The sequence below is a fragment of the Seriola lalandi genome, unplaced genomic scaffold (genome assembly GCF_002814215.2).
Source record: "Seriola lalandi dorsalis isolate HSWRI2012SDOR001 ecotype SW California unplaced genomic scaffold, Sedor1 jcf7180002054954, whole genome shotgun sequence".
Taxonomy (NCBI): Eukaryota; Metazoa; Chordata; class Actinopteri; order Carangiformes; family Carangidae; genus Seriola; species Seriola lalandi.
The window spans coordinates 64,818-88,049 of NW_019525505.1; the positions used below are offsets into that span (position 1 = coordinate 64,818).

The 23,232-nt window shown below is 41.4% G+C and overlaps 2 protein-coding genes across 3 annotated transcripts; one reads left to right on the top strand and one right to left on the bottom strand.

Annotated features, from left to right (window-relative positions):
• Positions 1 to 1,605: 1,605 nt before the first annotated feature.
• ddx39b (DEAD (Asp-Glu-Ala-Asp) box polypeptide 39B) lies at positions 1,606 to 16,368 on the bottom strand. Its single transcript, XM_023394863.2, has 11 exons — positions 16,297 to 16,368; positions 14,542 to 14,774; positions 14,185 to 14,312; positions 12,545 to 12,637; positions 12,243 to 12,426; positions 11,081 to 11,199; positions 7,141 to 7,272; positions 5,675 to 5,784; positions 3,817 to 3,961; positions 2,139 to 2,286; positions 1,606 to 2,038 (listed from the first exon to the last, which is right to left on the bottom strand). Exons 2-11 carry the CDS (start codon positions 14,762 to 14,764, stop codon positions 2,022 to 2,024), a joined length of 1,299 nt encoding a protein of 432 aa, XP_023250631.1. The 5' UTR covers positions 14,765 to 14,774; positions 16,297 to 16,368; the 3' UTR covers positions 1,606 to 2,021.
• polr1h (RNA polymerase I subunit H) lies at positions 15,921 to 19,031 on the top strand. 2 transcript variants are annotated; one of them, XM_087170620.1, is made up of 6 exons: positions 15,921 to 16,244; positions 16,379 to 16,522; positions 16,986 to 17,105; positions 17,582 to 17,685; positions 17,775 to 17,884; positions 18,626 to 19,031. In XM_087170620.1, exons 3-6 carry the CDS (start codon positions 16,988 to 16,990, stop codon positions 18,648 to 18,650), a joined length of 357 nt encoding a protein of 118 aa, XP_087026746.1. In that variant the 5' UTR covers positions 15,921 to 16,244; positions 16,379 to 16,522; positions 16,986 to 16,987; the 3' UTR covers positions 18,651 to 19,031. The 2 variants fall into 2 exon arrangements, with proteins under 2 accessions (XP_087026746.1, XP_023250632.1); XM_023394864.2 differs by lacking the exon at positions 15,921 to 16,244 and having other exon boundaries at positions 16,368 to 16,522.
• Positions 19,032 to 23,232: the final 4,201 nt, after the last annotated feature.

Sequence of the window (23,232 nt, forward strand, 5' to 3'; positions counted from 1 at the left end):
TATTATTACCATTTTAAAAGGCCAAATAGCTAGGTTACGATAATAACATTATAGCTAGCAATATTAGCATACTAGCTTGTTAGCTTTAATTCTTTGCTAGTGTAGGCTAAGCATCAATGCTGACGTTACATAATTTTCATTATTCACTTGCTTTGTATGTAACAGGATTTTGATGTCAGTAATTCAAATATCAATGATAAAGTTGAAATAATGTTTTGAAACAAAATCTTTGTTCTCGGCCCATCAATCTTAAATTATTCGCCAAACTGTTCTAAAAACGTCTTGTATACATTTATGTTGCAGTTAAAGTCAGAGTAACAGCAACATTTGAAAATAAAGTTAATCTTATGCATAAATACCAAATTTTGTTTGATCAAAATGACTCACGAAGCAAGATGGCCGCCAAGGGACTTCTTTCCCCCACGACCCATCTTCCCACCAAGATTTTACATTTAGTTTTGTACCTACAAAGTTTTAATGTTTCTAAATGTATTTACTGAAACATCTTTCTTGTGTACATATTAAATTGATGTTCAAAATATACATATTTTAAAAGAATATGGACATTGGGCGTCTTACCTCTGGATCAGTCTGTACTTGGCTCACTGCAGGTCGTGTCGTATCCTTCATTTTTTATCTTGTGTACAGATGACGTTGCAGTAAATACAAAATCAACATATTGTAAGATTTGCTGACGACAGTGTTGTAATGTCTCTTCTCAAGTCAGTCAGATCAATCACATGGACCCATAATGCAACACTTTTGGTTTTTTAGATTTCAATAATCATCTCACCAAAACACACTGATACAATCTTCCAACAGTAGCACAAGTGTTGAGATCATTCAGATCTACAGATACTTCTCATATATTACAAGATTTTGACGTTTTATTCCTCCTTTATTTAAAGTATTGTAACTTTTTCACTCACTTGCTGTTTAACTTCTCTTTAGAAAAAGAACTGATTGCAGTATGTTGTTAACCTCAGCTCTAAAATAAGTGGCGAAACACAAGGACTCCTGGTGCAGTTTCATATCGTAGAAGCCCTCACAAAGGTGTATAGAGACTTGTGAACAACCACAGTACAAAAAATGATTGACTGATGAACTCGCACTCTTGACTTCTGCTTTTCAACACACGTGCCTTTGTGCTATTGGATAGTGAGCACCATTTTAAATCCTTTTATTTCAGTTCTTCCTAAAATTTGTATTTTTAAACAGTTTAGTGTGTAAATGAATTATCTGTGTACTTTAGTTCATAAACTTGCCTCCAGTTTCCCCTGAAAGAGAACCAAATGTTTATTAATCCACTGCTGAAAATAGTCCCCAACAGATGTACTATTTCCTCCTGTTTGAGAAGTGTTTGATAAAAGCTTCAGTGTCCACCTGTCTTCGGAAATGAACTCGCTTTAATGCATATATTTGTGAGTTGTTTTTTTTTTTTATACAGATTCACATCCTTACAGGAGCTGGGGCTGACAGCCACGGCAGGCTAGAGAGGTAATTAAGTACTGAGACAACAACACACTGTTGGTTATGGCATTTTAGTGGGATTTGTTGATGTAAGAAAAACATTGAATACTCAGGTGGATGAAGAATGAGAGAAACTTTACCAAGCAAAAACCATATTTATTAATCCAGACAGCAGTGAATAGTGTTTGCTCATGTCCATTTCTCTACTGCCAGTCCTAGAACTACCTCTTATAACAAGTCAAATACCTAGAAAACCGGCTATCCTTCATAAAACAACTCAATATCAAAATTAAATATTCATTAACAAATACTGACATTAGAAACTTAAATATAACAAACATTATGAAACGAAAACTGTCCTGATTTCTCCCTGCAGAGGGAGCCGTACCTCCACCACTGCTTCATCCTCTCCAAAAGCAAATGTCACAGGATTAAGAAAATATCTGCTGTCTGACCTGCCAGGGGTTTCCTAGAAAGACAGTCTGCATCTACCATCATCATGAAACTGCAAATACAAAGTGACTAGAAGCCCCAGGGAGCATTTGGTTCGTCTATCGCGCCGGTTCAACTGCAGGGACACACACACACACACACACACACACGGAGAGTCATTGAGGTGAACTTTGAATAAACTTGAAATCAATTACCATTAACTCAATACAACTTACTGTAAGAGGAGATGTCAATCTCGTCCGGCAGCTCGCTGATGTCGACCTCGAAGCGGTCCTGGACATCATTGAGCGTGCGGGCGTCACCTTCGTCCGACACGAACGTGATGGCGAGGCCCTTTGTTCCGAACCTGCCTGCCCGGGCCACCTGCAGCAACACACACCTTTATCACACCTGCTGCCTTCAGAACAGCTGACCTCACTTCTCGGTGTGGAGAAAGGCATTTGATACGTTACATTCAGTTTACTTGCACATTTACCTGTGGAGAGACTCACCGGTCACTTCAGTTTCTGGGTGATATTCTACTTTTGTCTTTTGTTAACATGTTCCCTGTGCAGAGCCAAACCAACTATGAAAACCGTCAAATATTTTCATCACGACCAAAAACTACTTCCAGGTTGGAATCTTACTGACAGATTTTTGTCTTTTTAATTAATCAATTTATTCATTTTTTCCAGAACATGGGCTCTAATCTTAGTAAATAAAACAAATTTAACAAACCTTTGTTATCTTGTTTCAGATTAAGAAATTCAAACAGAAATTCTTCATGAACTTTTTTATTGCACAAAGTTGGTCCCGTGGTGAGTTTTTCAGTCGCCTTCTCACTTAGCTTTGGATCTACATTTTTCAACCGCTGAACTACTTTATTCCTATGCACAGGCGCACCTACACCTAGCTCTGTCTGACTCAAACAGCTGATCTGCGGTGTAATACAATGCATGTCGTAAGTGCACTTGTGGGTAGTAATAGTGTAGTTCAACAGTTTACAAACGGTAGTTTTCCTGCTGACCCCGTCCACAGCAGCTTCCTTACCAGTGCTCCTGCTGCTCCTCACACAACCCCACGTCATGTAACGCAAACTCTCACTTTAATGGCAGGTCTGAACAGGGCCTTTGTCACAGCTCGTCAACATTACCACATGGAAATATCACACACGTATTAAGAGATGGACGAACTAGTAGAGATGTTCTGATACCATTTTTCTCCTCTTCTGCGAATGATAGGTGAGTGTTTGCCTGCGGTGTCTCCATGTCACCCTCTTGGGGTCATCCTTTAGCCTCTCGAGATAATCCCCCACTTTGGAGTATGTAATTACTGTAACAGACTGTCCTATGTTTACTATGGGTTTCCATATTTGAAGTAATGTGTCACCCAAGAGTTGCCGTAAGGCTGGCATAAAGCAGTGCCGCTTGTGACATTTGTGTTAGGGAAAGCCGTACTTTGTCTCTATGTCCCGTTTATTGTTTTATTGTTAAACACGCAGTTAGTTGAACCCAAGACGCTCGGCTACATCGCTGTCTAATAACCACAGGAACCAGAGTGTCGGCTCTTCTCATCGACCAGCCTATTATTTGGGGGCAGCACTAGAACCAACATATTGCTGGTTTGGGTCTACTCATGCACTCAGCTGCTGATTAGTAACACCAGCCGGACCCTTTAAGGAACTGAGTTGATGTTTGAAGTTGTTGAAACTGTCTGTGAGCAGAGGACGGCTCAGACTCATACTGGCATCTGACTGAAGCCTGAGTGAGCTTATTGGCGACAGGACACTTCTTCTTTGGTGTCTTGTATTTGGTTTTATTTCAATGCGGCCTTGTACAGTGAGCAGCTGGTAGCGTAGGTTGTAGGGTTCAGCTCGAGTGTGTGTGCGTGTGCATGTGAGAGAGACAGCTTTACCCTGTGTAGGTAAGTGTCGGAGTCCTCTGGCATGTCGTAGTTAAAGGCAATATTGACTCTCTCGATGTCCATCCCTCGTCCAAACAGGTTGGTGGCCACCAGGATTCTCCTCTGGAAGTCCTTGAACTGCTGGTAGCGAGACAAACTACAGACACAATGGAGAGGAGTGAAGCTCAGGAAATACATTATATCCCACTGACAGCTGCAATACAACGCAACAAAGATGACCTCTGTACACAAGACACATCCATGAGTTATAATACTCAAGCAGCAGAGCACAGATTTGTTCAATCCAGAACAAATTAGAAGGGAGCGATTTGCATCGGAGAGCACACACCTCCCCCAGGGCCAATGTCAAACAACATAAAAATTCAAACTGGTAGTAAATGATCTGGATCTGCCCCAAAATTGAATGTGTTCTTCCCTGGCATTTGCCTCACCCCCTACCAAGCTTTGTGCAAATAGTTTTTTGTGTAATCCTGCTGATACAGGTGAAAGCGTGACCTCCTTGGTGGAGGGAACAAACAGAACAGAACAGAAAGAGTCTGGAGAATGCAGCATGTTCTGTTGTTCATGTGAAGTGGTTGGGTGCTCAGCCATTCAACACTGAGTCTGCTGGGGTGCCTCGGTGGCTCACATGGTAGAACCCGTATCACATAGGCCACCACATTAGTCCTAACTGTACTATCAGAATAAAGGCAAAAATGCACGAAAAATCGAACTTAAAGAAACAAACAAACATTGAATCTGCTGAGAACTGAACTGTAATAGTCATTGTAACTGGTTTGCTGCTGTTTTCCGAAAGTGCAAAAAAGTTCTCAACTTTCTTTGTCATTTAACTTGCTCTTTCCAAAGGTTTCAACTTTTTCAATTAGCTGGTTTCAGACCTCTGAACTGCCACCAACATTGTTCAGTGAGTCAGACTTCTGCTGTATCAGCTACTGTGGGCACTGACAGCTGTTTTTCATCATTTGGAGAAACATTCTTGATTTTGCTTTGGCACAATGCTCCTTCAAATGCCGCCGAGAAATGTGTCCTTCTTTTCCTGGCCAACGAAGGCTCCAACAGGTGGATCCTTTATGGTCCAACCTATCCCAAGATTCATTGCGTGCCGTTAATGAAAATGATATGGCAGCAAACAACACTGACAGAGAGCCTGAGATTACACTGTTAAATGTAAGTATTGGGTTTCAGCTCAGTTCAACACCTAACGGTACAACGGTTAAAACCAAGGACCTTGAAAACTTAAGGTTTTGTGGAGAAAAAGTTACGTGTTGTGAAGACAAGTGAAAATCCTCTGTAGACCAGACTGTCTCATTTGGATCGGCCTTCACGGTCTACGATGGGTACAAAGGATCACATCTTCGTAGACAGCATCCACTGAAGGTTGTGGCCTCTGACTTGGGACAAGTGAAAATGACATTATGCAGATACTTTCTCATGCACTTTAATAGGAACTGTATGTAGTTCACCACCAATTAGATGACGATGCTGGTCTCCATTATGTTTCATTTGAAAGCATGTTGTTTTGATGCATTCATACCTAATCTGTCAGTGTATTAGCTTGTACAAGCCGTAAACTGGCCTGTGTATCGATATTAGTCGTATTCACATATATATATCAGTACAACTGTATCAGTTTTGTTGGGTTTTGATTGTTAATGTCTGCTTTATTTCCCACCTTTTCACAAACCACACACCCAAAACTTTAACAAAGGTGTTTGCCTGTACACCATGTCAAGTCTTGTGATCAGCTGTGTATGTGTATGAGCAAAAGCCACTCCCTTCTCTTTCTCTTAGCTACTTCAGCATTTCAAATCCTGTGTTGGTGTGGAGTTGTGCTTCTCTTTTCAGTTACCGTTCCTCCTGAGGCATCCCTCGATGGATGGCAATCGCTGGGAAGTTCTGCTCCACCAGAAGCTGAGCCAGAGCTACACACCGCTGGACAGACTTGACAAAGATCACCACCTGAACAACACAGTGATACGCTCACTCAGCTACTGTTGGCATCTCTATACTCAATCTGTGAATACATCTTAAGAATTAAGGCCTCAGTATGCTTCAAAAAACTGCTTGTTCGATCATCTAACAATGTCTAAAACCTCGTTCCTGACAGCAGAGTGAGGGGCTTGGGGGGGGTTCCTGAAGTTTGAATTCACTTTTGACAACAAAGTTTATTCAAATCTATAGGAACAAGTGCTAAATGTCATCACAAATGGGAAGTGCATCTCCCTCAAGCCAACAACCAAAGGAGTGTTCCAGTGCAACAGCTTAGTTTTGTTAAAACATGTGATGCAAGGCGAGTATTGAAAACGTGCAGTGAGTCTGCTGTCCTGAGGAGTTGGGCCAGGACACAAGAGAACGGGGGAGCCAACCGGTCAAACAGGAGTGCAATGGTCGCACAAAAGTGTAGGGTTTGACCGTGGCTTGAAGATAGGAAGATGTAGTTGCCTTACCACTCTGGACTAGTTGCAGAGGTGGTAGATGCAGGTGCTCCAGTGAGAAGTAAGTTGCGCTTGTTCTGGCAGGAGGTGCCACCCACCTGAATCAGCTCCCTAGCGGGGGCTGAATCATCCTGGTATTGTACAGAATCTTCAGGAACAGGCTACTATGTTTGCTGAGAACAGCAGCTCTTACTCCAGGGTCACAGCCATGTTCCCCACTGCTAGAGTTGGCATCAACACAATACTGTCAACAGTGATCGACACCCCTTGGCACAGGCATCCCTTCCCCTGAAAGAACACAAGCTCAGGCCTGTCCAGGTTCAGCTGTAGGTAATACCTTAAGCTCCAAATATTGAGAAGAACAGTTGGGTGTCATCAGCATAGCTGTGGCAGGAGCAGTTCAGGCACTACATCGAGACCACAAGGACATGCAGAAGATGCTGACATCATGGGGGGAGATCAGGGTGTAGTCAAGAGACCTCAATAAAATGGAACCATGGTCTGTTGGCAGTTTATTAGGTACAACTAGCTAAAACTAATGTATGCTAACACAACAGTCCTGCAATAAATCCTCCTTCATGAAGGTTGTAATGTTTGGAGGATGTACTGTAGTTTGTGGCAGGTAGGTGTATCTAATAAACTGCCAATGGAGTGTATTTATTGTAGCTTCACAATCAATTCGCCAAGGCTAAAAAGAGGGGGCTTAAGGAGAAGCGGGGGCAGCAGCTGGACTTGGATAGGTGGTGAGATGACACATTATACAGCCTACTTCATTTGAAGCATACTGACACCTTTAAGTCTGTTCGCTTAACATATGTGTAATAATTAAACACACACAGCACCTCTCACACACTTGTCAACAACATTCAGACCACAGTACCTGATTGAACTCTAGTACATCAAGGAGGTCAAAGAGCTTTCTGTTTTTCTCATTGTCCTTCAGCTTGACGTAGTACTGCTGCAGCCCGTGCAGAGTCAGCTTGGTCTCATCGTCCACAAAGATTTCCATCGGCTGGAGCAGGCAGGAGTTGTAGAGGGTTGGGGGGGGGGTTGAGGATATTGAAGGAGGGACATGGGTGTGGAAATAAGGGAATGTGGAAGTGGAGTTTAGTAAAGCAGGTCAGACAGAATATGGCAGTATGAGGGGGGAGCTTTACAGGACAGATTAAGAGATATATATGACAGTATAGAAATGAGTGGGGAGAAAAATACCAGTAAGGAAGGCACCAAGTTACAGAGGGCAAAACCAGAGGTGACACAGAAAATCATGAAGAGAAAGTTCAGGAGATGGAGTGGAGGAGCGATGGTGGAGAGGAGACAGAGGGAAGGCTGTGGGGTAGCTAACCCCCCAAAACACTCACGGATCAACTGCACGCACACACACACACACACACACACACACCGCAATACCCAAAAGACATCAAACTGACTGGTAGTGCTACTGAGAAGATTAAAACGACAACACAACAAATTGACTCATGAGCTTTTTCTGTCCCGCTTTGGCTCCTCTACGACTCCATCAGTTCAGGATCTCAGCATGTACCAATGCAGACTCATGAGTCTATGCACTGATCCCTATCTGCCCCTTGATCTAATTTAGGAATGAGGGAATTCGTCACATTATTACAACAAATACATCTAAAGCTGCTATCTTCTAACGATGCACAACTGTCAGGCATTTAATGGAACCTCATTATAGAGCTTTACCTCGTCCTGTGCTATAATAATGCTAAGGTGATTACAGTCCATTATTTTCATTATTGATTCACCCTCCAAATACTTTCTCAATCAATTTAACTGTAAAATAGCCAAGTCAGACACCTTTGTGGTATGACCAGTAACACGTCTAACTCAACCAGCAAGCACATAGACAGTACAAGTACTCAACACCACCCAATACTAACGCAACTTTCACGTGTGAGTGGTGTTTGTGTCCACCTGATGAATCTAAGTCCAGTAATCCCCCTCTTTTTGCTCTGCATTTGGTCTCAACCACTTCCTAAATGCTGCACTGTATTCACCAGCTGCTATCTACCTGTGTCTGTCTGCTGTTTGCTGCTGAGCAGGTGAGCAGAGCTTTTCCTGAGCTACCTCATCCTGCTGAACATGAAGATGATGAGAGTGGTGAGACTGAACCACAACAGTAAAGTTGCAGCCCATAAAAGAAAACAATTGACTCCTATCACATTACACAGCATCTACCAGTAAACAAAGCCTGTATGATGCCTCTCATTGCATCATTAATGCACTCCTTTCTACTGATTTCCGTCTACTCATGCAAGCAGTGCTAAAAGGAAGAAGAATATAGAAGTATATTCAGTTTATCTACCAAACACAGTGGCCAGTAAATAAAAATACTGATTTTCAAACTTTTCTAACCCATTAACGCACTATACTGTAGCACACCAGAACAAACCACAAGTTTTTCATCAGCTGGATACGACTTTATCCGATGCCTGAATTACAGCTCAATGCCAACATAAATAAAATTATATCATGAGGAATTTAGTCTCTGGGCCACTGCAACACTTCAGTGAAAGACACTTCTTCACTTCCTGCTCACTCACTTCAGAATAAAAGCTAATTATAATATTTCTTTAATAGTAAGTAAGTAAAACTCTTCACACTAAACTGCAGCTGGATAAGAGGAGCCCGTCTGGGTCCTAGACAAGGCTAGATTATAAGATGGGCAATGCACAAAACTGCCCTGAGGTCCAGACCCTTGGGGGCCCCAAAGGCTCCAGCTTCACCTTGTGATAAATAGTTTGTGGTAATTTAATCAACTGCATTGCAATTTGTTTGTTAGTACTGTATCACTTAGGCACAGTATAAACTGAAATGAAATGATAGGAGCTTTAGCAACTCCAGAGGCCCCTTAAAACCAGGCTTACAGCCTTTATTATTTCAGTTTATGTTGTGCTTACATGGTTTATTTTATCTCATACATTTTTCCATCGAGTTAAATCAACCACAAACTAAATACTAACTGATACATGCAGAGTGAACAGAAGGTGGGAGGAACGAGGAGAGTAGGCAGCAGGAGCTGAGAGTTCATTTGGCCTTGTGTGCTGATGACTGCAGCACAGAGGTGGAATAACTGTCATAATGAAAAGCCTTGTCAAATGCAACATCTAGAATCTAAATAAATTTTAGCTTAAAAGTTGCAGCTTCAGATCTTTTGATTTGCTTCTCTCTTAAATGTGAACACCAACAAATTCTTTATTTAAATATTTTTGTCTGTTTTCAACTCTGTAATTCTGACTTCTCTTATTTTATGTTTTCTGACTCCCTGCTACACTTCACTACATATTTCTATCATTTCAAAAAAAGGATTAAATAAAATGATTTCAGCTTTTGCAGTATAACGTATCACTGACAAAATGTAAGGATTTTTTTTTTTTGACTATGATACATGTGATAACCAAGTGATGACTAGAGAGCTGCTCTCAAAGGTTCCTCCCAAACTTCACTGTAGGTTGGACAGAGTCACGTGATAGATGTGATTTTCTATAATTACTTTTCGAGATGAGATTTAAGTTGGCTCTTGGCCCTGGTCTAAGACATGGGCTCATAGTTGAATCTTGCCATGTCGGAGCCAAAGAGGTAAATCTACAACCTATGACAGTTCCTGAACTTAAAGCTCCATATTTTCTTCTTCTTCTGTATTTTATTTGAAGTGTTGATCCATAAGAAGATATATTTGTGTTTTTAAGAACCAGAAACCATCTCAGTGTAGTTTTACATCTCCTCTCTCAGGCTTCTCTCTGGAGCTCTAGCAACAACAGGTCAGTGAGCCAATCAGAAGAGAGGAAGCTCTTAGCCTCTCTCCGGATTGGCTGACTGTTTTCTGAGTGGTCCAAAGTAAACATTAGAATAAACACTCAGGAAACCAAATCCTGGAAGGCTGGATGGTTGGTCCAGGTGGGCGGGGCATGACTGAGAGTGGTGACTGCTTTGTTGTGACATCACAAAGTTCCAGCTGTGCATTTCTCTGTAGACTGAGCACTTTGATACCTTCACAGTATTAATATAAACCTAGACCTGCTTTATAATCAAACAGCACATGGATAGAGACCTTTAGACTATATGGACCTTTAAAGTCACAGAAGTGCAGTGATGCCAATTTCTGAGATCGGGTCTTAAAGCTGCAGTATGCAACTTGACTTAACATTAAAAGACAACTGCAATAACTACATGGCATTTATACCACACTAACAGACTGTTTTCCTGGCTGACACTTCTCAATAATTTGGAGTTTTTACAGTTCTAAACTATTTGCTATGGGTGTGTGGCTGTGTGGCTTGTTCAGTATCAGGCAGGCAGCTACAAAGCAGTGAAGAGTGTTGACACATATTGAAAAAGGAAGATTTCAGCTGCAGATTAGATGCTTTCTCTGTCGCTTCTTTGACGTGTCTGACTCGGCCTGACTAACCCTAACCGTAAATGTTTGTTGGGGTGGGAACTTCACAACACGCTCCCTGTGTTAAGACCAGATGTTGCATATTGTAGTTTTAAGGCAGGGTGAACTGAACTAATGTAGCCTGTTTACAGTTGTGTGAGGCTGAGGCACAGCAATGGCCAGGCTACGACATGACAGCGCAGTGGGCAGACGTTTCCCCACATTCCAGACGCACTGAAGCGGCTGCTTGGAGTAAAACTTCTTTCTTGCTTGTAACTTGGATTCATGGAGGTCGCGGGGCAACATGGACTCTGTTACCCGCTGTTCCAGCAGGCACGGCGCAACAGGGGGAGGAGTAGTAGTAGAGGTGTGGAGGGAGTAAGAGCAGGCATGGTGAATGCAAGTGGGGAGTCGTATTTACATCTTGCATGAACTTTCTGCAGACTGGACGGATCTCTTTGCTCAGAGTGGCGCTGAACATCATGACCTGCTTCTCATGGGGAGTCATACGGAAAATCTCCTGGACGTCTCTGCGCATGTCTGAAGAAGAGAGCGGTGACTCAGATTAGTATCACACAGTCATACACACTCGTCTAATGGCAGTGAATAAGGAATAAAAGGTGATGAATTAAAGGAAAAGTCCACCCAGCTATTATTTAACTATAATGATATAACTATGTTACAACTATGTATTACAAATAGTTTGATGTTGTATCTTTTAAGGCAAATAATGTAGGCATGTGTTAGATGTATTACATATATATGTATATATATATATATATATATATGAAGTGTGGCTTCAAAACAGAAACACAGAACATAAACATATTATCCTTAAAATTTGTTTTTTGAAGTTGAAGTTGAAGACAGTGCCCTGCTTATTAACTAAAATAAGACTAAGGAGCTGGTTATTGGGAGCCACCATGCTGTTTAATGATCAGCCTGTTGAGGTGGAGAGGAGTTCAAATCTTTAGGAACCTTTTTTGATTGACTGCACTTTAAGTTTCACAGCCAACACTAACTACATTTTTAAAAAACAACGCCTGTATCTGATCAGGAAATTAGACTCATATGACGTAAGCGAGAGACTGTTTACAAAAGTCTTGACATGAACAAGAGACTTGGATCACCTCACGTCCCGTCACGATCCCCATGACAAAAGAACATTTGCTTACGGTACTAGTAGTCTGTCACCAAGAACGCTAAAGAAGTATCAAAAAATCTATTTTAATATGCGAATATATCAGAGATGATGTGACTACTACTATTAGATTGGCCCAGTGTGACACAGACAGCGCTGCTGCTGTGAGGGACAAGCGCTGTCCAGTGGCTGTGGACTGTACAGTAACTGATATCAGAAATTGAAGAATAAAAACTCTTTGACCACCGGCCGTTTGACCTGACTGGCAGTTTCCAATGGCTAGTCCGCCCCTGACCATGAGTGTGTTCCACGTTGCCAGGGAGCGAATCCAGACAGCCCATCCAGCAGCAGCAGCATAGTTGCTTAGATGTAAGCCTGCATATCAATGTGATGACATTGACTTTAAATATAAGAAGGGCTATGTGAGGGCATATTTACTGACCAAGCTGCTCGAGCATCTTGTCACACTCATCCAGGATGAAATGTTTGATGTGACGCAGGTTGAGTGTCTTGTTGCGTGTCAGTGCCAGGATCCTGCCTGGTGTCCCCACCACAACATGAGGACAGTCCTTCTTTAGCACCTCTTCATCCTTCTTTATAGACAGCCCTCCAAAGAACACTGCCACCTGCAGAGGCACACACACACACACACACACATATCACATATCACACATCACACATCACACATGCTGTGAGACAGTTGAGATTTGGTCTGTGGGGAAGAATCGGGAGACGGTGTTTTACCTTGACAGTTGGCATGTACTTTGAAAATCTCTCATACTCCTTGCTGATTTGAAAGGCCAGCTCTCTGGTATGGCACATCACCAGGACCGACACCTGGAGCAAAACAATGAGCGTTCATGATCAAGTTCCTCATATGACGTTCAATGCAAAACACCTTCAGCACCAACTGATGAAAAAAATAATTCATCAGAACGTACACAAATTACAGGGTTTGATTAACGTTAGTGGTCAAAACAGGTGAGGTGGCCCACTCACTTTGTCTTCTCTATCATCTACTCAGGCAGCAGGCAGGTCACAGCCTGAGTTCTTTATACTGTATCAAGCCAAGTTTTCAGACAAATATCCAAACATGCAGACTCCACCAGTCCATGTGACCAAAAACATTTCCCGTGTAATACAATACAAAGCTTTATACAGTTTTACAATATGACAACCATAACGTCAAAGTGCTGCCAAACACCTCAACCTTTCAGACAGGGAAGAATTTGATATAATGACAAAATGGCTCAGTGTGGAGTCAGCACCACAGCTCTGTGTTTAAACCCCACAGCAGCTCTCAACCTAATCTGGCAAAGACTGGAAGAATGATATGGGTCATCAAAGGTAGCTGAACGTGCACTGCTGAAAAAGGCTGAAGAGATTCCTCCGGAGACTGGACTCTTCCAGCAAGAGATTTCCTGTGGATGCACATGGTGAAAGAGTCAACGGACTCCACAGTGATTCTTACGCGCAACAGTTAGACCTGTGGTGGGTCACCTGTGGGTGAAGCCTGCCTCGTAATGATACTCACAAACCATCAACTGTTGATGTATTGAAAACACATGTGCTCAGTAACAGTCACACATCCTTTCTCAGGCCCTGTTCAAACAAAATGCTGGTGAAGGAGACACTCAACCACATGCCATCACATCTCAGCTGTTCTTCAGTCATCAGTGCAGGAGGAGTACCTCTGTCTCACTGAGCCCTTCAACCATCGCTGTGTCTCCAGCACAAGAGGTTATAATACGCCCTCTGAGCAGAGCTGCTCCTTCAGGGTAGACGGAAAGTCTCGAGAGTTAGCATGCTAACTTCAGTAGCAGAGAAGAAGTGATGGAAACAGAAGCAAAACAACAGTTAACTTTGGCACTGCCTCTGGAGGCAGCTCTTGTTGACTAAAGGAATGATCTTTGATGCTGAACTCACAACGTTTCTTCTAGAATGTTAAGAAAACAGCTGTTAATGTGATGGCTATGTAGCAATAGCAAAACTTACAAATAGCTCATTTTACATTGCTTAGAATTTGCAATCCCATTCCAAATCCTTCTCAAAATGATTTCAAAAAACAATCTCACAACTCACAAATTCCAGAAGAGTTGACAAATACTGATGATCTGCTTTCCAAGGTCAAGAATAAAACTGGACTTCTACATAAAATGATGATATTTTAAGAGAAATAATGTTACAAATGTGTTCAACTCCAGCGTCTTTCACCAACTGTCAATAAAAATATACCTTGAGGAGATTGAGATTGAGAAGACAGCGCTGGTTTCAGCCCTAAGCACTGCCTGCAGTCTTTCTCTCAAACTGTGCATGGTAATAATGAAAGGCGACTCAGATGTGTAAATCAACATGTTTATCAGTCGGGTTAGGGGGAGGATCACCTGTCCAGTGACGGGCTCCAGCTGCTGCAGGGTGGCCAGAACAAACACTGCAGTCTTCCCCATCCCAGACTTGGCCTGACAGAGCACATCCATACCAAGGATCGCCTGAGGGATGCATTCATGCTGAACTGTAATAAAAAAACACACATTCACACGCACATGTCTCTCTATTAAGGCAGTCTTTTATCAGGGGAATGGAAGTAAAGAGAGACAGAAAATAAGAAAGGGAGTGAAAATCAGCAAAGGTTAAACCACTTGCATCAATAAGTCTCATCAAGTTTTTTAATCAAACAAAGAAAAGCATATTTGCTTATTTCTCTTTTCAGTTTATTGGAACTCTAAAACCATCAAACTTACCCTCAGATGGATGCTCAAACCCACAGTCCACTATGGCTCTGAGCAGCTCAGGTTTCAGCAGGAAGTCTCTGAATCCAGAGGAGTGAATGGACACATAGGAGCCCTTCACTCCCTCCTTCCTTATCGACATGTCACCTCCACCTCCAACATCCCCAACCCCTGCAGCCTCCACCTCGTCCTCCTCATAGTCCAACAGCTCGTTGTCCACGTCGTTCTCAGTCATCCTGACACAGCTGTAACACACGTGTTATGTGAAACTCCAGAGGTATAATATAATGACTGGACTGCTGTATTAAACAACACTACATTTCAGAGTGTTCCGGTTTTCTTTGGACACTACAGACTCCCTTTCCACCTCTGTAATTTCTTCATAGGAGATGTAACATTCCTTAAGTTGCTATTTCAAATTCAGTACTGGTGTCACAAAGTAATTTTGATTTGAATAAATCAACTGATTCTTTATTTTCTCAAGGACACAAACAAAACAAAGAGCAAAAAAAACATCACATAACAAATACCCTGCTTTTAACTCTCCCTCCACAACCACACAGACTAAAAGATGAGAGGCATATATATGCATATATACTTCTTTAATTCATCATAGTGCTGAAACAAACTAAAATAAATGATCGATTAGTTCATCTACTGAAAAGTCAGTTGATCATTTAAATGATTTATCAAACACTCACTGGCTCCAGTTCCTCAAACTCAGCAGATTTCCTGCATTTCCCTGTTTCTATACCGATGCAACTCTAAACTATTTAACTAATTAATCATAAAATAATTAAGAGATTGATCGACAATAATAAAAGTAATTGTTAGTGCCCCCATATTTCAAGTGTCCCCATATATTCTGGAATATCAGTGGTTAGGATGTTTCCCACACATAGACTGTAAGTCCAGGTATATTAACAACCGCCAAAGCATATCTGGCAACTTTCTTTTTGTAATGCATTACATTATTTTTACCCAGAAGTTTTGCATCTCCTGGCACCTTAGTCCATTGTACCTACTGGCAGTGTCTGGATGGTTATTAGAGTTATATATGTGTAAAACCCATTTATATATGGCAAAAATTCCAAAATAGTAATAACTGCATGTTAAAGGCATGTTGCACCAAGGTAGTCTTTTGTTAATTGATGTATCCCTAGCCTCAAAAAATATGCTGACAGTTTGCCTGAGACTAGACAGGAGGGTTTATGCATACAACTGACTGTGACAACAGCTGTCGGATTTTAATGTCGGGAACTTCATAAAATTTAAGTATGTGGAATTTCTGGTAAAGTTCTGCTCCTTTATTTTGAAGGAATAGTCCGGAAGCCTTCTTTTCATAATATCGTCGTGGCCGACATCAAAGCAGCGATCAAGACACAAGCAGTTTAAAAAAACAGAGGGATTATTTTTGCTGGTTGGATTTTTAAAAATCTTTTTTTTCATTTTTTTGCATATAATAAATCATATTAACCAGCTACCAAAATAAATTCGGCACAAGATTCTCGCGTACTCAGAGAAATGTGTGATATTAGGTTGGCCTATGTGCATAAAGACTAGTTACTGTGCAACGTTAGCCTGTCAAAACCAAACTGACGTATTTGAACGGCTAGCTGCAGTTAGCTCGATGGCTAACAAGCAACTCATCAAGTTGCCTGCTAAACCAGTTTCCGGCTCAAATCTGAACTTTAAAATTAAACAGATATATCGCGGTATGTAATGGTAATGTTGTCGGTTTACAATGACTTTTAACAATCGACATACCTTAACTACGAGAGATAAAAATGAACCACAACGTCTGTTCAAAGTAAAGCGCTAACGTTGGCGTACCTAAATGACGTTTCAGTATGCGACGGTGAGGAGTAGAAGGACCCAGCGGTGTGCGACCATGCGGATGCCAAACTTTGAGTAACATCACAGAGACAGTTTGATCTTTTCGACGAAACTGCTTAATATTTATTGGGAATAACAATAGTTACAAATTAAACAGGTCAGTAACCAAATTCTGGTCTCAGTCTGTCTAAGGCTAAATTGAATATAACGGTAGCTAACAGATCCAGATGTGGTCCAGTTCTCACGTGCTAAAGTTACATGCTCCCTTAAATTCTGTGCTAGCATTTGTCACATTTTCAATTCTTACATACACTCAGTCCCATGTTAATGTTTTAGTTTATTTTGAAGGCGAGCCCTCAAGTGTGTCAGTGTCACCGCAACACAGACTGAGAATACAATAAGATACATTTCTCAAATTAATCGATAAAGTCTTTCTTTTAAAACAAGTATTTACACTACACTACAACTTAATTATTTCAAAGTCTCAATTGTAACTAATATTGTAAATATACTGATATACAATGCAGAAACCCCCCCCAAAAGACAGTTTGTGTTTGTTGTGGTACACAGTGACCATGTAAAGATTTAATACAGTACTGATGCTCCTTTTCTTCACACAGAGATGTCGTGTTTTGGTGGTGATCCCAACTTCTGTCCAGAGTGTGGGAATGTTCTTCCTCTCCCAGGAATACAGGACACAGTCCGCTGCCCCCGCTGCTCTTTCTGCATCCCTGTGGCAGGTACCAAGTATGGTCTATAGAAGGCTGTATATTAGCACAGAAAGACAGCACACTCCACAGTGCACTAGTCTGTCCGATGTGGAAATGTACCTACGAGGGAACTGTTCTTCTTTACAAATTAAATGTCAATAAAAAACACTGGTGAGCTGCGTCCTGGAGGTCGTCTGTAGAGTTACAACTACAGTTCATTTGCGTAATAGGAGCAGAGCAGCTGAAATTTAGGGAGTTGGTTTAACAATTTACAAATAAAGCAAAAAACAAAACATATTCTTACTTCCCTCTAGTGGTATCTACCCATGCCTTAAAAGTCAACAGTAAAGTGTCTTTCCAGAAACAATGTTCCTATTACATTAAATAATCCACACAACTCACTGTCCACTTTCATTAGAAAAACAGTCCATATACAAACAGTTGGTAACATTTTTTGCACAGATTTCCACAGATTATCCTTAACATGCATGTGTTTTATTTTCCAGAGTTTTCAGGTCAGAAGATCCACTCTACAGTAATCTTTAACCCTGTGGAGCAGTCATCGGTGGTTCTGGAGGACGAGGAGGACTCTGAACTGAAGGGACCTGTGGTAAGAACAACTGCACTGCTGCTCGCTGACTGTTTTGTGTTATGGCAACAATGGTACATTGTATTAACAAGGGCATCTTCTTCCTTTAGATTGACAGACGCTGCTCTCGCTGCAATAAAGAGGGGATGGTTTACCACACCAGGCAGATGAGATCTGCAGATGAAGGACAGACTGTCTTCTTCACCTGTATACACTGCAGGTAATCAGTCAGTTTCGTTTAGCTATTTCCAGGAACCTGATTCCTTAAATGTCATGTAAACAGGAAACCTGATTTATCTAGGTGAAATCCTCCTGGATTTCTCTGCCATGTTTACTGGTAACCAGGTTTCTAATTGTCTTGTTATAAGTACATGTGCATAACAGACTACAGACAGAGAAAGTAACAGCAGAGTGGCTGGATGAAGGGAGAGATGCGGAGTGATGCGTCTTTGTAGTTAAAATCATTCCATCCAAAGTCCCACTGAATAATCCACGTTAAATAAGTCGATCTACACACTGAGCATTTGACAGTTAAACTCAAACACGTTCATGCTGTGAGGGTAAGCTCTGTGTTTGTTTGTCCTCTCACTGAGCTCTCAGGCTACACACACACACACACACACACACACACACACACACACACAACAAAAAATCAGGACCTGAGGACACAGACTGCGTCTTCTATCACTGCTACTTTAAAATAAATCAGTAATTTTTCCAGAACAAGGACAGAGGCAGGGCAGAGATCTGATCACTGACCTGCTGCATGTATTGCAGATTTACAGTAACCTGGTTATTACAGTGCATGTAAATATGTACTCCAAATTACCCTCATAGCCTGGTTTCTCTGACTAACCTGGTCACTTAACTGCATGTAAACACACTGAGTATGAATACACTGTGTGTTGTGGATCATTTTGTTCTGCCTTGTGATTTTTTTTGCTGATCTTTGGTGTTACAGGTATCAAGAGAAGGAGGACTCCTGAGAAGAAATCTGCCTTTGTTGCTTTCAGATGGTTGGATGGATTGTAAATATAAGTTTGAAGAAGGACCCTCAGTGGATCCTTTACCTCTGGTTTATCTAATGAGGCTGTGCACTGCAGAGCTTTCAACTGCATCTTGCCGTCTTCATCACTGGATGGAGTTCGCTCTGTTTTCATGGAAAAAGATGATCTACTGCTGAATGCTATGAGATACAGTTACAGCTTGTAAGAGGACCTCAAGTTAAGTTTTTTTTTGTTGTTGTTAAACTACAGTTTTCAAGAAGAAGAGTGAACATTAATGGTGAACAGTATTTGTTTACTTAAGGTGTAACATATATAACAGAAGTTGTTTATTATAAATGTTATTAAAGCTGCATTAATGAATATTTTGCTTGATATTTTGTTGTAGTTTTTTTTTGGGGGGGGGGGGCGTAATCAGCTTACAAAGTTGTTGTGGAGAATGTGTTTAGATAGTGTTAGAATAGTTGCTTATTTTCACACCTGACAGACATGGTCAACATTTTTTGGAGTCATCAGTGTCCACCTGATGAATTTAAATATCTAAGTTCAGTGCTCCCTCTCTTTTAGCTCTGTGTTTGGTCTCCACCAGCTCCTGAGGGAAATATCTGGATCTTTAGCTGCTGAATGCTGCACTATGTTCACTAGCTGCTCTCTGACTGAGTCAGTCTGCTGTTTGATGCTGAGCAGGGAGAGGACAGAGCCTTTTACTGCTGTTTCTGCTCCTGCTGGAAACGTAATTGTGAGAATTTGTGATCCAATAAAGCGAACCAATCAGTAAAGAGGCTAAAAAGCTGTGTAGAGCGAGAGGAACTGCAAAATTGGTGATAATTCTCTGTGAGTTTGTCACTACATATTCACATTACACAGTCATTTGATCGACTGTTCTATGAAATTATTGATTTGAGATGTTTTAAAGCCACTACGTGAAGAATTTGAAAAGCCACACAGTGACAGACAACAGTGTACTCCGTTTGCCACAGATTTTTTTAGAAGACAATTTGTTTGATGTGGAGTACTTTGTGTATTTTTTTAAGGCTTTTTCTATGTAATATTCCCTGGAAGTTCATCTATGCTCCTGAACATGGGATACAAGCCATACTCATCCACATAGCTATTAAATACTCACCACATGTTAAGTGTGCCAGCATTAAAATCAGTTCTCCTTTAACAGTTCTTTCACCTAGGACTTAAAATGGCCTCGTGTAATTAGACACAGTGTATTATCATAAATAAAATATAGCTCTGTGGTGTAGACAGTTGTTCTCAACCTTTATGTCGTCTCAGGAATCACACCTGATAAGATTTAGTCATTCAATAACTGTCTGAACTGTAGACTGGTAGACTAACAGTGAACAGAACAGTTGTTCTTATGCATTCTCTCATTGGGCAAATTTCTGGTCAGTGAAATAAAATTATTCCCATTTTTTTCCCTGGATCCCCTTCAAGGACTTTTGAGGGTCCCTGGACCCCAGGTTCAGAACTGCTGGTGTAGATCAATTTACTGATGGACAAACTAACTTGTTGCTTTGTCTTTTTGCTTTCCTCTTTTCCTCGTCTTCCCTGCATGGACAACATGAACATACTGCTTTTACTCCATAATGCACTGTAGTTAATGCAACCTTAGTTCAACTAAAACACCTTATCATGTCACTGAGGAAAGAATTAAAAAAAAAGGTTGGTTTTGCACCTTTTCTCTCTGTTAATCTTAAGGCCATTGATTTCTCTCATGAGAGCAGTTTTGGTGCTATGGTTGGTTCTGAAACCTGATTGGTATGTATTATATATATTGTGAATTTAAAGATTTTCATCAAGTTGTTTGTTGATCATTTTTCAAGTTATTTTCATCTGTAAAAACAGGTGAATTTTTTTTTTCTTTTAAGAATTTTTAGGTCTAAATAAGACTAAAAGCATTGATGTTTTTTCATGTATTTTTAATTTCTCTGCTCACTCTAAACACAAGGTGTATAATGTGTGTTAGCAACTTCTTTAGGTCAGAAATGTATTTTTATTTGCAAAAGCTTGGCAAAGTCCACACAAGGACCTAGCTGTGATGGAAGAATGGATCACAAACAGGACTTTCACCCAGGAAACTCTGGGATGTATCTGTTATCGTTATCGAATTGGTTAACTTATTCTTTTTTTTTATTTTTTAATTTTACTTCAAACCTTTCATCCCGAATTCCTTGAAGTCACAATTCCCACATGTACAGGAGCTACACAGCTGTCGCCAGCTGCTCAACATGCCGTTGTTGACCGAGTCCCTCTTCAGCTCAGACCTGCAGGTGATGATCCACCGACTGGAGATGGCGAGGAAGGTGTGGGAGCAGTTTCCTCCTCGTCAGCAGCAGCAGCTACAGCAGTGACTGGTCTGCAGCAGCGATGTCGCCCTGGAGCTCAAACTGTGGCAGCAGTCGGCCACCCCACAACTTTGTTTTGGAGTTACAGTAGTCGAGTCTGAGATAAAGAAGATAAATGCATGAATGATTTTTTCCCGATCAAAGTGTGACGGTATTGGTTTGATTCTGGAGTTGGTTCTTATTTGAAGGAAGCATGATTGTTTTGAGGTGGTTTTCAAAACTTAGATTTGAATCAAACAGTAGCCTACTCCTAGATTTCTAATGCCGGTCTTTTCATTGTGCAGACTAGGGACCGATGGCACGCTGAATGGGATTGATGGAGTTTGGTGGCTTGAACAATATAATTTCTGATTTTGAGTTATTGAGTTGTACACCCACATTGAAGGCTCATCATGTGCTGGGGACCCTCAATGTGGTAGCAGACAGGATGTCCAGGGGGGGCCTGCTCAAGGATAAGTGGAGCATCTTGCCAGATGTGGCTGCACTGATGTGGTGGCTGTTTGGTTGTCCTGTGACTGACCTCTTCGCAAGCAGGGAGAACACTGTGTCCTCTGTTTTTCCCTCAGGGTGAGCGATGCTCCCCCTCTGGGAGTGGACACCTTTGCTCATGCAGTATGGCTTTCCACCCTGCTGTACACCTTCCCAACTCTGAGGTTGATTGCACCTTTGCTCGACAGGGTCAGGACGCAGCAGTTATATGACCAACAGCAAGTCAGGACCTGCAGATGGTGTTGGATGGTCTCACTTTGAGACCTTCGTTGTCAGCCCTGTGACACAGCCTTGATCTTGTAGCTCCCTTCCTACATCCTTGCCACCTCTGCCACCACCATCTCCTTTCTCTCTCTCTGGCTGGCTTTGGACCAAAAACATGGCACTGTCTTTCCTGCCTGGTCCCTGCTCATAAGGTTCTTGGTGCTGCAGCCTAGCAATTGCACAATCCTTTCTCGGTTTTGGCTTTCCACTTCTTCAGTGACTGATGGGTGGATTCTCTCAGTTTAAGAACCAGACTAGTCTTTTCCTGTTTGTAGCCTAAAGTGATAGATGCTGCAGTGGCAGCAGCAGCAGCAGCAAGGTGTTCTTCCCAAAGAGGGCCATGTCAGAGAGGAACTGAAGCAAGCCAGGACATAAACTCTCTTCTGCAGTCAGGATGTGCACACCAATGTTTGAAGGAGGCTGGTCAAATAATGAAATTATTAACATTACATATTGATCCATATTGGTTATTTAAAAGCTGATGATCCTCCGAGTCCATTGTCTTACCTATCTTACCTGTGGCTTCAGCAGTTACCATAGTTACATGCTAAACTGCAATGACCAGCTGGAAAGTTTCAACAATCATCAACTCAAATGGCAGCAGCAAACAGCTGTACACGTAGAGTGTGAGAAGGACAGCAGTCCTCTCTGTCCTTGCTGCTTCAGGTCCTTCTTACACTGGAAACAATAGAAGTGGCTGCATGCTGTAACCAATTCTACACCTTAATATCAGGATATGATAACTGGAATAGTATCCACAGACAACTTACTTTGCCTAAAATTATAACCATTTGCTTAGTCATGACATACCTTCCAGATGTGTCAGCTTTAACTTCCACCTCTGTTAGGGTTAAGGACTTGGACCAGGATGGCTACGCCCCTACTCCTAGTAGTAAAGGAGGAAAAGTAGACTCTGCCAACCCAGTCTCTTTAATTTTGCATGTTAGTGCCACGGGTGCTCAGCCCAGAGGCATCTATTAATATTCCTCAGACTTATTATTATTCTTCCGCCAAATTTTGGTGCGTAACTCGTCCCGCAGCTTTGAGAAAACCCCGGTAATATATACATCAAAACGTGCGTCTTGATCCCGAAAGAGGTGCTATGACTTTTGGTGTTAAAATTCCAATTTTTCCCAGTTATTCCCAAAATACTTGGAATAAATAATGCACTAGGAATGCATTGGAATTTTTTTTTTTTAAAAAACACAAAATTTTACTTTTTCTCTACAAAATTTCACCTTTTTTCTGAGTCACCTAGCGCTCTCATACCTGCACGTAGAAATTTGATTCAAACTATAAAACGGAGGAAAACTTCTGCTCTCTCAAAAACACAACTGTTTTTACATAAGATGTAAACTTTTCAAACTGTGAGCACTCAAAGGAGGAGTGCAAATCACTTTTTCTTCAAAGTTAGAGTGAAAGCGTCAGTTGGCTAGAGTGCGTGAAGCAGTAAA

Bases quoted from the DNA above. Each gene is read 5' to 3' on its own strand.
- ddx39b (XM_023394863.2), bottom strand. From the start codon at position 14,764: ATGACTGAGAACGACGTGGACAACGAGCTGTTGGACTATGAGGAGGAC. The intron at 12,638-14,184 runs GTGATCCTCCCC...GTTTTGCTCCAG, and splicing joins TGGAGCCCGTCACTGGACAG to GTGTCGGTCCTGGTGATGTG. The intron at 3,962-5,674 runs GTAACTGAAAAG...TTGTGTCTGTAG, and splicing joins GGGATGCCTCAGGAGGAACG to TTTGTCTCGCTACCAGCAGT.
- polr1h (XM_087170620.1), top strand. From the start codon at position 16,988: ATGTCGTGTTTTGGTGGTGATCCCAACTTCTGTCCAGAGTGTGGGAAT. The intron at 17,686-17,774 runs GTAAGAACAACT...TTCTTCCTTTAG, and splicing joins CTGAACTGAAGGGACCTGTG to ATTGACAGACGCTGCTCTCG. The intron at 17,885-18,625 runs GTAATCAGTCAG...TTGGTGTTACAG, and splicing joins TTCACCTGTATACACTGCAG to GTATCAAGAGAAGGAGGACT.